Genomic DNA, 15,000 nt, shown 5'->3' with positions numbered 1-15,000 from the left:
TTGTTATTACACAGGCTGGTGGGTTATTATTTTTAGATACCGTCATACATTCTGTTTTAGATATATTCAGTTCCAGTCCCATATTTTCACTACTCCTGACTACAACATCCAGTAATTCTTGTAGTTCATGTTCAGATTCTGCCAGTAGAACCGTATCATCTGCATACCTCAGATTTGTTACATTCTTTCCTCCAATACACACCCCCTTCTTATGTTCGATATCTCTTAATATCATTTCACTATAGAGGTTGAATAAATCTGGAGACAAAACACACCCCTGCCTAACTCCTCTTCTAATAGGTGTAAAACTGCTTAGCTCGTTGTCAACACGCATTGCTGCTTCTTGTTCCCAGTACAAATTCCGTAATATTCTTAAATCTTTACCATCAATGTCCAAGGATGATAGAATTTTGAATAGTTTTCTGTGTTGTACTTTATCAACGGCTTTTGAATAGTCGATGAAACACATATACAGATCTTTATTTACTTCAATACATCTTTCCACCAGCATTGATAATGTGAATATTCCATTTCTGGTACCCTTGTCCTCAACAAAACCAAATTGCATCTCCCAATTTCAGGTCGTATTTTATTTCTTATTCTTAGTAAAATTATCTTCAAAAGAATTTTTGTGAGGTGGCTCATTAGGCTAATAGTTCTGTGTTGTTCACAATCAACTGCCCCTGGCTTTTTTGGTAATGCTATAAAAATGGATCGTTTCATATCAGTTGGCATTTTTCCTGTGTCATACACTTGATTTCAATAAAAAAAAAAAAAAACTGGTTCCAATTTTAATGGAAATGTAAAACCACTCTCCCGAAGGATTGAATACATACCCTGTGTAATTGATCTTATGGTTTCAGAGTGATGGCATCTTATTTTCTAGTCTAAATATATATTCTGGTCGTCAAGAAATAACACTGATGCACCGTCTAAGAATCTGCCTATACATCCTGCTGCTGAAACAGTTATGCCATCGTATGATTCAATATGTAACATATCCATTATTAGTCCTCTAAAGGACTGGTAACATACACACTTCCAAGTATTTTGGAACTGGAAAATTAGGTGTGACGTCACAACTTTCTTCCCTGTTGGAATCAGCATTCTTCAGCTGGATATTAAACCTGAGACTGCCTGATTTACATTTTATCTACAGTGCCTTTTTCATACAGTGCGGCTATGTGGTCTTGTGGTATGACACTGGCTTTCGGATCGGAAGGTCCTGGGTTCGAGCCTCGCTCGACGCATAGTTGAGTCCTTGGAAAAGACTCTTTACTCACATTCTCTCACCGTACTCAGGTGTAAAATGAGTTCCTGGCCATTAACAGAGTTATCTCCGTCCGAAAAAATTGTAATATCGCCTAACAGGCGTCATGTCCCGTCCTACGTGTTAAGTGTTGCTGATGGCCAGGGACCCCTTGTAAAGCGCTTTGAGCACGTTTAGTGGATATTGCGCTAGATAAAAGCTCTATTTTTTTTCCCCCACCCTAATTGTTCATGTATATCATTTCTATATGGGGTTAGCGTGGCTCAGTGGTACGGTCTTTGCTTCCTACCCGAAAGGTACCGAGTTCGATCACCCGCCGCTGCGTTGTGTGGCCTTGAGCAAGTCACCTTGCCCTAGCTCACGTTGCGGCGCTGCTCAGCGGCTGACGCCTGGATTATTCCAGTCTTCCTTTGGAATAGACCCTAAAGATAAATTTCCCCTTGGGGATGAATAAAGGGAATTACATTTTATTAATTAAAAATTTTTTTATTCCAATTTGACAGGGACAAGCAGGATACCGAGGCAGTCGAGGAGAACCCGGCGAGCCTGGGGCTCCTGTAAGATATATTCATTTCTTTGTTTATTTATTCATGTTATTATTTATTTATTGTTTTATTTATTTATTTATTTATTTGTTCATTTATTCATTTTGAGTTGATTTATGATTTATGTATTAGAAATTTCCTCTATATATTGAATTTATTTATTTGTTTATTTATTTATTTATCTATTTATTTATTTATTTATTTATTTACAAATTTAATTATTTTTATCTCTTTAATTTATTTAATGAATTCAATTGTTAAATAATTAATTATTTGTTTGTTTATTTATTTTGTTGTTATTTTTCTATTGTGCTTTTATTAATATTGATGATCTTGTTGCTGCCTTTATTCTTTCTGTTGTTGACAGGCCGTTATTGTTGTTGTTGTTGTTGTTGTTACTACTATTCTTGATATTGTTGTGGTTGCTGGTTTTGTTTGGCTGGTCTTTGTTAGTTGATGAGAGGATGCTTATTGTGCAGCTATGTGGTCTAGTCGTATGACACTCGCTTTCGGACTGGAAGGTCCTGGGTTTGAGCCTCGCTCGACGCATAGTTGAGCCCTTGGAAAAGGCTCTCTACTCACTTTCTCTCACTCAGGTGTAAAATGAGTACCTGATTGTTAACAGCGTTGTCTCTGTCTGAAAAAAATTGTAATATCGTCTAACAGGCGTCATGTTCGTCCTACACGTTAAGTGTTGCTGTTGTCCAGGAACCCCTTGTAAAGTGCTTTGAGCACGTTTAGTGTATATTGCGCTAGTTAAATGCTCCAATTTAGTCATTGTGTAAAAGATTTATGTACAATGCACAGGGGTGACGATTTTTGTGGGTGATAGCCATGATTTAGATGTTTTGTTTATTGTTTTTATTTTTTTTATGTGCTTTAAAAAAAAAAAAAAAAAAAAGAAAAGAAAAGAAAAAAGTTGAGTGTGTGATCGTGGCCTTCGTAAAGTTATGGTCTGATACTGGCCAAAACATGACGTCAAAATTCCAGTCTTTTGCCACAAAAGAAAACAAATCGTGAGTTGTATTCAATAGTTCAACCAATGACATAACTTGTTTCCATGAGCTCTACTAACGACAACTCACTAGACGGTACAAAAACCAAATAATGAGGTCAAACTGCCAGTCCTTTTGGATTTCAGTATCAGGCTATAACATAACGATGGCTACTGTGTGATAAACCAATCTGTTCTTCATTCTATTGCAGGGACCCCCAGGATCTAGAGGTTTAGCTGGACAGGCCGGACCTCCAGGCCCCGATGTAAGTAGTCTCACAATCACTGTCAATTGTGATGGATACGTATTAATGGTTTTTTAGTCAATTTTCGATGATAATCAATACATGGTGGGGGGGGGGGGGGAAGAAGAAGAAGGTAGAAGAAACAAAAAGAGAAGGAGAAGGAGAAGACAAAGTCTATTTCAAACTTATTTCTGATATCTAAGGAAATTAATGTTGACTTTCAATTAAACTCGATACGTATGCAAATTGATGTCATATGAAATTGATGAAAAATTTAAATTAAAAAAAAAAAAATAGACATTATAAAATAGAAGAGTAAAAAATATATAAAATATAAATTTTTCATCAATCCCAAGGTTTTGTTATTTCAAATGAAGAATTTCGTGCATTTTTTTTGGTGGTAAAGATAAATATTTTCCTGAAGACATTCCATTAACTTGTTACTAATTCTTCCGACAGGGAGACGAGGGAATGTCTGGCGATCCTGGACCCCCAGGACCCCCAGGACCTCCTGTGAGTAACACATGCACAAACACACACACACACACGCACACACGCACATACACCACTACTACTTTTTCAACAATCCCAATTGACAGCCTTATGCAAAACAAAAGAAAACGGCATTTTCATTTACGTATAACTTTTAACAATTTCTTAATGATTTATTATTTAATTAATTACTTACTATTTATTGCAGCTATTTACTGAATTATTTATTCATTTATTTATTATAATTATTATTATTGTTATTATTATTTCCATCAATTCTTTCATTTTTTTTATCTCTTTATTTTTCATTGCCACATTATCATCCCTACAACCACCACATAATCATCCCTACCACCACTACTACTGCAACCACCACACCATCATCTGTACCATCACTACTACAACAACCACCACATCATCATCCCTACCACCACTACTACTACAACCACCACACCACCATCCCTATCACCACTACTACTGCAACGACCACACCATCATCCTTACCACTACTACTGCAACCACCACACCATCATCCGTACCATCACCACTACTACAACCACCACACCATCATCCCTACCACCACCACTACTACAACCACCATATTATGTTGTCATTACACTTTCAACTTTTGAAAATCCTCTGAGTGGTGTCAGAAATTGCTGTTAGACACATTTTGGATTGCATCTCAGTAAATTTTAATGAAATTCAACTTTATAGGTTATTATCACATGGATTGGTCATGATATACACGCTGAAAAACTTCCTCCTTTTTGGTGACCAGTCATTCTCACCACTGTCATTCAGTCCACAATATGTCATTTATTTATTATTTATTTTCATTCAGTCATTCTCTATTGCTTTTTTTTATCTTTTATTTATTCAATTATTTCTTTCTTTCTTTCTTTCTTTCTTTCTTTACTCCTTTCTGTATTTCTTTCTTCCTTCCTTCCTTTCTTTCTTTCTTTCCTCCTTTCTGTCTTTCTTCCTCCCTTCCTTCCTTCCTTCCTTCCTTTCTTTCCTTCTTTCTTTCTTTACTCCTTTCTGTCTTTCTTTCTTCCTTCCTTCCTTTCTTTCTTTCTTCCTTCCTTTCTTTCTTTCTTTCTTCCTTTCTTTCTTTCTTTCTTCCTTTCTTTCTTTCTTTCTTTCTTTCATTATCTCTTTAATTAATTTTTAAATTTTATTTGATGTATCGATTTTATCTATTTTCTTTGACTAAAAGGAATTTTCTGCTAGCTGTGAATCAGAGCCATTTCTGTATTTTGTATTCGCTAAAACACTTAATGGGTTTAAAAGATAGCTGTAGATAGAGAATTTATTATTAATCTAAGATTTGATTGTGATAGTTGACTCTTGTGTTGTATGTATAAATCTCCATTCCAAATTCATAATAATTATAACTAGGATCTCATTGATTGATAGAATTTTATTTTTAGGATGATACAGTATTTGATTGTATACATTGCTTGCCCTCACTAATATTATGTTATATACTCTTTCAGGGAGACAACGGCAGACCTGGTATGAATGGCATGCCTGGATTTAAGGGACACCGAGTAAGTAGTGTAAAAATAGACATAAAAATATGAAGTCATATGGAGTGGATGCTTCAATTTATCCAAAAAAAATATCAAAAGATAAATAAAAAACAGTCAAAATATTGATAGATATCGACCTGGATTTATAGCGAAGTGGCCGAGTGGTTAAGGCATTGCACTGTGACCTGGAAGGTCCCGGGTTAGAGCCCCGCTTCAGGCACTTTCGGTGTTTTTTTTTCCTTGAGCAAGATTATTAACCCCCAATTTGCTGACTTGGACGACATGAGTGATTTCCTGTTGACATCAGACATCCTGTTCGATGGATTATCTATATTCCTGCGACGATATCTTATGATGTTGTGGCAGAAGGGCAAAATTAGATGTCATCTTAAATGTTTTTGTTAGTGGCTGAAGGAGGGTTTTGAGCCCGAAACATTCTGTGTTTGGTCCGTCAAACTCTCTTTTTTAGCTAAAGAGTAATTGATATACGGAACAGTCTACCAGAATGTGTGGTAAATTCAAAATCTGTCTAAGATTTTAAGAACACGCTTAACCCTCTCCATACCAACTATAGGAAAATCGTCACATTCGTTACGATACAACCAATATTTTCCTTATTCGAATTTCTCTTGTACATCATAAAATTTAAAGAAAATTAACAAATTGTTGTAGAGCATGTTATGCAAAAGGAATTATGTATGGCAAGAACTTTACTGCTACTGTGATAAAAAATATATTTTTGTGTTAGTTGGGTGTGAAGTTTTGGGGGAAATCCTGACAATGGCTGGTACAGTGTTCATCTTATCTTATCTTATCTTATCTCACCTCATCTCATCTCATCTCATCTCATCTCATCTCATCTCATCTCATCTCATCTCATCTCATCTCATCTTATCTTACTCCACAGGGATTCCCAGGTCAGCCTGGACAAGAGGGATCAAGAGGACGACAGGGAGATAAGGTATGTTTTTCACCTTTATCATCATCATCATCATCATCATCATCATCATCATGGTCATCATCGTCATCCATTAATGTCAGCATCATCACTATCATTATTGTCGTCATCATCATCATCATAATCATCATAATCATTGTCATTATCATTGTCATCATTGCTGTAGTAGCTATCATCATACTCATCCTCATCATTATTGTCATCATCATTATCACCATCTTCATCATCATTCATGAATGTCATCATTATCATCATTCCTATTATTATCATCATCATCATCATCATCATCGTTATCATCACCACCACCACCACCACCATCATCACCATCACCATCACCACCACCACCACCACCATCCTTATTTTTACAACTCCCTGACAGGGAGCTGCTGGTAATGCTGGTCCAACTGGAGCACAAGGAACCATGGGTCCCCGCGGATCTCAAGGAGAAAGAGGCCGAGATGGAGCTCAGGGTCCACAGGTGAGTGAGTCTAAAACAAAAACAATTAACCAGTAGATTTTTGACCAATCGAAACATGGAATTTGTGACACACCCTCACACGTGCTCGGACAAACATAGTTGGTTGTTTATAAACAATAACGTGAACTAATTCGACCTCCAGCTGATCGTTGTTATTGTTTTTATATTGACAAATGGGTGAGTAGTTATCACACGATTTTCTCGATCATATTAAAAAGTTTAAGTTTGCACATAGTTTTTGTATTGATTCTACTGATCAAGAGGTAGAACAGTGGATATTATACTTAACACATACCATCGATAGTAAAACCTGCGTAGTTTGCTGTATCTACCAATCACTGCCATTGTTTACATTATGACGATTGTCAGAGAGGCGTGGTTATCTATCGGTTAATTGTAGATTGTCCTCATTTCATGATATGATATGATATGATATGATATAAGTTCAGATTTATGTAGGCTTTTACAGCCTTTTATCTGCTCGTGGGCACTCGTGAACGTATTTAATTCACGTCTCTCAAAACTGGGCATGCCACATAGTGAAAGGAGGTGTCTGAATTTATGTAAAGAAAACCGTTCATAATTTTCCTCCTTTTTCCCTTTTTGTGACCATCAGCACTGGTCTTAACTCATTTTGTATCTGGGTCTCGCTTAGCAGAATTTGTAAATGTTGCTGTTCTCTCAAGCTCGAAGAAATAAATAACAATAATGTTAAATTAAATATAAGCTTCAATTTAATACACGAAAACAGATAATATGGACGTTTTGGGTTTCCGCTTTAAGCACCGTAAAACCCTTTTTAAAAAAACAAATACAATGCATTTCATCACTTTTTGTTCCACTTCACAGGGAGCAAGAGGAGACGATGGAGCCCCAGGTAATCTTGGACCCCCAGGACCTCCAGGACCCCCAGGAAGTCCCGGTGCCGTCGGAATTCAAGGACATAAGGTAGGTCAAATTCTAGCATTAAGGTACAGGACTCTGGTGTGAATGAGTACCTGACAGGGGAGTGTTAGTGTTTCTAAAAAAAGTTAGTACAAAAAGAGGAATACTGAAAACGTGTGTAGATATAAACGAGTGTCTGAAAAAAAAAGAAGAAAAAAAAAAAACAGTAAGAAAAAAATCAACTGGGAATCAAACCGCATTCTTCTTGATTACTGGTCATTCATCAGTTGTGCCATGCCGCACTTAGGACCGGTCCTTGCGGTTTTCATTTCCCATGAACCGTAGAACCGCGTTTCTTTTAAACATGCTTGGGACCGCCTGATACTAGTCATCATGGTTCATTCTTAGGTTCAATCTCCATTCGTGACAGGCAGATTTGTTTTTTTTTAAATTTTTTTTCTTTTTTGCAATGATTTTTATTTCTGCAGTTTTCAGGAGGTCTGAGATTCCATCACCATTTAAGGCAGCCTGATTTTTTTAGATGATGTTTTTTTCTTGTATGTTTTTGTTTTTTTTCGCCTTGTTTGGATGGTTACATGAGTGCCTGCTCCCTAATTTGGCAATATAGGATTGCTTATACATATGATTCCGTAAACTAAAAAAAGTTACCTGAATGGTGGATATTGGAGAGTGTTAGCAAAAAGTATGCTTAACAGGCAACTGGTACTGTATGAAATGGGAATATAGTTCCATATGGCACGCAGGGTGGGGAATAAATGAAAACATTTGTGAATTGAATAATTTACGAAAAAATGCCTGAAATTGGCAAAAATTCATGAATTTTGAGTTTTTAAAGCCAAAAATAGAATTGGGAATTATTGTTTTCTATAATATCCAAATCTCGTTTTTTTTGTGTTAAATGCATTGAGCTTGGTTAGTATGTAGAAATTGTCTCTTTAAATGTTCATATTTGTTTATTTGAAGTGAGTTTCTGTCTCTCCACCGAGCTATGGTGGCACACACTCACCTTCAGACTGGTAGGTAATGGGTTTGAGTCCCGCTCTGAGCAGCGTAAAGTTGAGTCCTCGGAAAAGGCTCTTTAATCACATTCTCTCACCACACTCGGGTGGTAAAATGAGGACCTGGCTGGTGAGAGCATTGTTCTGTTGAGAAAAAAAAAATTAAAAAATTATAATATCCCTTAACAGGTGTCTTGTCTCGTCCTACATGTTAAGTGTTGCTGTTGGCCAGGAACCCCTTGTAAAGCGCTTTAAACACGTTTAGTAGATATTGAGTCGTATAAATGTTAAAATTAAAAAAAAAAAAATAATTTTTTTTTAAACTGTCCATTTACTAATTTCCCTTTTATTTCTTCATTAAAAAAATAAAATGTTTCAGGGAGACTCTGGCACAGCTGGATCTGCAGGTAGCCCTGGTCCTCGAGGCCCCAGTGGAAACGATGGAATGTCCGGTGCCCCAGGCTCCAGTGGTCCTGCAGGGCCTCGAGGAGCTGATGGAGCCCCTGGAATCAAAGGAATTCGGGTAAGGAAATGAGTTACAGTTTGTTTGTTTTTTTGTGTTTTTAAAAAAAAGTTTTTTTGTGTGTTTTTTTTTGTTTTTTAATATTTAAAGAAAAGAAGTCTACAGATCGTGTTTTAAGAGTCCTAAAAATTGAAAAATGAGAATCCTATAGATATAAAATGTAGATTTAAAGATACTTAATGTGGTTACGTTTCTCTGCATTAAAGATTAGTATCATGAAATAGATTTCAATTTTTGGGAAAGAAAATAGGTCCGTTTAAACATGAAATTGAAGGAGGAATGATACCAGGCTGCTAGAAGCTGTGGACTAAAAAGTAATAAACAAAAAATGAATATAACAGCTTAAAAAAGAAGAACAAAATACCAAACACGGAATGATTTGGGCTCAAAACCCTTCTTCAGTCAACAACAACAAAAAAACCCAATAAAGACATAAATACATAAATTTTTTGTTTTTTAATATTTAAAAGAAAAGAAGTCTACAGATCGTGTTTTAAGAGTCCTAAAAATTGAAAAATGTGAATCCTATAGATATAATAGATATATAGATACCTAATGGTGGTTACTTTTCTTCCTATTAAAGATTAGTATCATGAAATAGATTTCAATTTTTGGGAAAGAAAATAGGTCCGTTTAAAGATGTATCGAAGGAGGAATGATACCAGGCTGCTACCATTACAAACATTTCATTCGTAGAATAACAAAATTTTGGCTCCAAATTTCAGAACTTCATGAACATCTGTCAGTCATTAAATCTATTTATTGCTTGAAAATTAAAGTTGATGCCAGACTGCATAATAATTTTAAGGATTTTGAAGTGTTATTTAATCCTTATGAGGTAAATTGTTGATTTTTAAAGTTAACTATAGTGACTACAATTTTTTTTCTCCTAAAAAATTGTGAATTCAATAAGATGTTCAAATAAGACAGTCTGCATATATTATATTTTGCTGTATTTCAAAGCTTTTAGTGTCTAAATCAGCTAAAATTTTTATTCTCTATTGTCTTCTGTCACTTTTCTACTCACTTCATTTCTTGTTATTATCAACATAAGTGCCCGCTCGCTCCACTCACTTTTCTGAATTAAAATTCACCCCAAATACCGGAGCATACTCAATGTCTCAATCGTTTCTATGATACATGTTTGCGTTGGGAATATTGTCTATTATATATTATATATATTATGCCTTTTGCGCCATGATATCGTAAGATATCGTCGCCTCGGCATTCCACGAAGGAATATAGATAATTCATCAAACAAGATGTCTGATATCAAGAATCACACCATGTTGTCCAAGTGAGCAAATTGGGGGTTAATAATCTTGCTCAAGGAAAAAAACGAAAGTGCCTGAATTGGGGCTCGAACCTGGGTCATCCGGATCACAGTGCAATGCCTTGACCACTCAACCACTTCGGCCCCCATATTGGCTATTAAGCTTCAATAAATGCTGGTCAACCAACTTTGGGGCATTTGTGTGTGTTGAACCCGTGACCTCAAGAAGTCGGGGAGAGAACGGCTCAAGACAGACATAGAGTTTGAAAACATGGGGTTTTTTTTTTTGAGTGGTGGATAGCTCATACAGTATAGAGTCACACTCTCCCCGGCCAGGCGGAGTTGTTGTACCAGTAAGGTTGCGGGTTCGAGCCCCCCAATCGCCGCTGCGAAATTGTTATTATCTATTGTCTTCTGGCACTTTCCTACTCACTTCGTTTCTTGTTATTGTCTAATTCAGCCCAACTTAATAGCATTTTAAGGTGGGGTGTCACATGTACACATAAATATTTAACACTGAAAACAATGTTATGTGTTATAGGGATTTATATTATGTGATGCAACTTTTTGATTGTATCACTTTCTTAAAGATCTGATAAACTGTGTATGAAACAGTGCCAGATAAAGCAAGAAAGAAAAATACAAGAAAAAAAGAAAAAACATCCCAAAAATTCAATCTGTCGCAAGGCCAAGCTAGTATTTGTATTTCTTGCTTTGTCCAGCACTGTTTCATACACAAATGCAGACCTGTCAACTACTACGAAAAAATCGTAAAAATACGAATTTTTGGCTTCAACAATAGAAATAAATAGACATGTTTGATTCATTACAATGTGATAAAAAGAAAACTTTGATGCCAGGGTTTTGAAGACATATTTAATACTGATAAATGTAAAATATTAATTTGTAAAGTTACTTATAGTGACTTCTATTTCTTCTCTCTGAAAACTACGATTTTTTTACTTTTCAAATTGGCAGGTCTGCAAATGTATTAAATCTTTTATCAGTGCTGATGGTTTTCCTCAGATCCGCGGAAATCCGCGATTTTGGAGTCCAGAGGAGGAATTTCCTCCTTTTAAAAATTACATTTTCTCGAAACAATGTGCTAGCAATGAGAGAATTGATGTGTGGTGGAACACACAGGTGCAGTTTCCCACTCTCCAGAAGTTAGCTAGAGTATCAATGATAGTCTATCATCTCAATTGCTTTAAAAGTGGGGTTTAATGCAGGAGAAATGGGGCTTAAAGGCAATCGTTCAACATTTTCCTACTTTTTCACTTTTGGTCACCATCAGCACTGTTTTATCTTACACCAGTCCCTGCTCCCTAATTTGTCATAATATTATTAAGAATGTTAAAAATAAAAGCAAAGAATATCTCATCCCAACCTACCGATGCAATTCCTGTTTTGTTTTATTAATTTATTCATCATTTTCATCATCATTGCCTTTTTCACCTTGGGTAAGGGTATAGGCCACAGACAAACAGTTTCCATCCTTCTCTATCCTGAGCTAACTTTTTTATATCATTCCAGGTCTTACCACTTCTCTGTATATCAGCTTCTTTAATTCTTCTCCATGTTCCTCGTGGCCTTCCCCTTGATCTTCTGCCCTGAGGGTTCCAGTTCAATACTTTCTTTGTTATAGTGGAGTCATTCTTTCTAAGCGTGTGTCCAATCCACCTCCATCGTCTTCTTCCTAATTCCTCTCCCACTGGTTTCTTCTGTGTTCTTTTCCATACTTCCTCATTTTTTATTCTATCCATCCATTTTATTCTGAGTAGCTTACGCATGCACCTGTTTACGAAAATCTGTACCCTCCTTATACATGCCTGTGAAGTGTTCCAAGTTTCAAGTTATAATTTAATTTATTATTACTTTTAAAATCACTTGCCAGGGAGGTGTTGGCACCAGTGGCCAACCAGGATTCCCCGGCCCCCAAGGCCAAGCTGGTGAACCAGGAGCGCCCGGCCCCGTAGGAGCAAAGGGAGAGGCAGTAAGACGCTTGATCATTTTAATTATTGGAAAAAAAAAGCATCCCTGACATTACCCTTATATTACCTAAAATATAAAATATACGACCATATGTTTATATGTGTTTTTGTGTGTGTGAGTGTGTCTGTGTATATGTATGCGTGACGATCATGTGTGTGTGTGTGTTTGTAAATGCGTAAGATTTTGCCATAAAATACTTGCAGTGCTTATGTAATACTTATTTCTTCTATTTCGCTTTATTTATGTGTGGGTGTGTGTGTGTGTGTGTGTGTGTGTGTGTGTGTATTTGTTTGAGTGTGAGTGTGTGAGCATATTTGTGTACAAGTGTAAACAAGTTTGTGTGATTTTGAGTTTTTGTGTGTGTGTATTTGTGCGTGTGTGTGTAATTTTGTGAGATCATATTTGGGGTCTATGTGTGTGTGTGTGTGTGTGTGTGTGTGTGTGTGTGTGTGTGTGTGTGTGTGTTTGTGTAAGCATGTGTGCGTAAGAGGGAGAGAGTGTACATGTGTTTTTGTGAGTATGTGTGTTTGTGTGTGTGTGTGTTTGTGAGTGTATGTGTCTGTGTGTGAGTGTGTTTGTTTGTGTTTTTAAATGTGTGTGTGTGTGTGTTGTGTATGTATGAGCATATGTTTATATGTGTGTGAGTGTGTCTGTATATATATATATATGCATGACGATCATGTGTGTGTGTGTGTGTGTGTGTGTGTTTGTAAATGCGTATGTGTAGAAATAAAAGATCAACAACAATACAATCACCAAGTGTTTGGTACAGTTATATCATCAACAATACAATCACCCAGTGTTTGGTACAGTTATATCATCAACAATAATACAATCACCCAGTGCTTGGTACAGTTATATCATCCAACAATACAATCACCATTTTTGGAACAGTTTATCATCAACAACAATACAATCACCCAGTTTTTGGTACAGTTATATCATCAACAACAATACAATCACCCAGTTTTTGGTACAGTTATATCATCAACAACAATACAATCACCCAGTGCTTGGTACAGTTATATCATCAACAATACAATCACCATTTTTTGGTACAGTTATATCATCAACAACAATACAATCACCCAGTGTTTGGTACAGTTATATCATCAACAATACAATCACCATTTTTTGGTACAGTTATATCATCAACAACAATACAATCACCCAGTGCTTGGTACAGTTATATCATCAACAACAATACAATCACCCAGTGTTTGGTACAGTTATATCATCAACAACAATACAATCACCCAGTTTTTGGTACAGTTATATCAATGACAATACAATCACCCAGTGTTTGGTACAGTTATATCATCAACAACAATACAATCACCCAGTTTTTGGTACAGTTATATCATCAACAACAATACAATCACCCAGTGCTTGGTACAGTTATATCATCAACAATACAATCACCCATTTTTGGTACAGTTATATCATCAACAACAATACAATCACCCAGTGTTTGGTACAGTTATATCATCAACAACAATACAATCACCCAGTTTTTGGTACAGTTATATCATCAACAACAATACAATCACCCAGTGTTTGGTACAGTTATATCATCAACAATACAATCACCCAGTGCTTGGTACAGTTATATCATCAACAATACAATCACCATTTTTTGGAACAGTTGTATCATCAACAACAATACAATCACCCAGTTTTTGGTACAGTTATATCAATGACAATACAATCACCCAGTGTTTGGTACAGTTATATCATCAACAACAATACAATCACCATTTTTTGGTACAGTTATATCATCAACAACAATACAATCACCATTTTTTGGTACAGTTATATCATCAACAACAGTACAATCACCCAGTTTTTGGTACAGTTATATCATCAACACAATACAATCACTCAGTTTTTGGTACAGTTTTATCATCAACAATAATACAATCACCCAGTTTTTGGTACAGTTATATCATCAACAACAATACAATCACCCAGTTTTTGATAGTTATATCATCAACAATCACCCAGTTTTTGGTACAGTTATATCATCAACAACAATACAATCACCTAGTTTTTGGTACAGTTATATCATCAACAACAATACAATCACCCAGTTTTTGATAGTTATATCATCAACAATCACCCAGTTTTTGGTACAGTTATATCATCAACAACAATACAATCACCTAGTTTTTGGTACAGTTATATCATCAACAATACAATCACCCAGTTTTTGATAGTTATATCATCAACAATCACCCAGTTTTTGGTACAGTTATATCATCAACAACAATACAATCACCCAGTTTTTGGTACAGTTATATCATCAACAACAATACAATCATTCACTTTTTATGTTCCGTTATTGATATCAACAAAAATGCAATCATCCAGTTTTAACCTTTGCACCATCAATTTCCAAACCAAGGGCCAACAAGGAGAATATGGCAAAGAGGGAGACGTTGGACCTAGAGGCTTCAGAGGCGCCCCTGGACCCAGAGGACCTGCTGGAGTGCCAGGACCTGTTGGAAAGATAGTAAGTTCATCCTGTGCGACTATGTGGTCTTGTGGTATGACCCTCGCTTTTGGCTCGGAAGGTCCTGGGTTTGAGCCTCGCTCGGCACATAGTTGAGTCCTTGGAAAAGACTCTTTACTCACATTCTGTCACTGTACTCAGGTGTAAAATGAGTACCTGGCCGTTTACAGTGTTGTCTCTGTCCGAAAACGTAATATCGCCTAACAGGCGTCATGTCCCGTCCTACATGTTAAGTGTTGCTGTTGGCCAGGGACCCCTTGTAAAGCGCTTTGAGCGTGT

General features: G+C 36.3%; 1 protein-coding gene across 2 annotated transcripts in view; it reads left to right on the top strand.

Annotated features, from left to right (window-relative positions):
- LOC144958240 (uncharacterized) overlaps positions 1–15,000 on the top strand; it is a 90,669-nt gene that overhangs the window by 17,198 nt on the left and 58,471 nt on the right. For both annotated transcript variants that reach the window (XM_078890076.1, XM_078890075.1), the window contains exons 6-15: positions 1,774–1,827; positions 3,022–3,075; positions 3,514–3,567; positions 5,046–5,099; positions 5,989–6,042; positions 6,419–6,517; positions 7,367–7,465; positions 8,801–8,944; positions 12,112–12,210; positions 14,614–14,721. In XM_078890076.1, the coding sequence (XP_078746202.1) occupies positions 1,774–1,827; positions 3,022–3,075; positions 3,514–3,567; positions 5,046–5,099; positions 5,989–6,042; positions 6,419–6,517; positions 7,367–7,465; positions 8,801–8,944; positions 12,112–12,210; positions 14,614–14,721 (819 nt within the window). The remainder of the gene's footprint in view (positions 1–1,773; positions 1,828–3,021; positions 3,076–3,513; positions 3,568–5,045; positions 5,100–5,988; positions 6,043–6,418; positions 6,518–7,366; positions 7,466–8,800; positions 8,945–12,111; positions 12,211–14,613; positions 14,722–15,000) is intronic.

This window comes from Berghia stephanieae, chromosome 12 (genome assembly GCF_034508935.2).
Source record: "Berghia stephanieae isolate SIO BIC M18660-M18661 chromosome 12, UCSD_Bste_1.3, whole genome shotgun sequence".
NCBI lineage: Eukaryota > Metazoa > Mollusca > Gastropoda > Nudibranchia > Aeolidiidae > Berghia > Berghia stephanieae.
The sequence above is the reverse complement of the archived record's forward strand: the minus strand, read 5'-3'. Positions and strand labels throughout refer to the sequence as shown.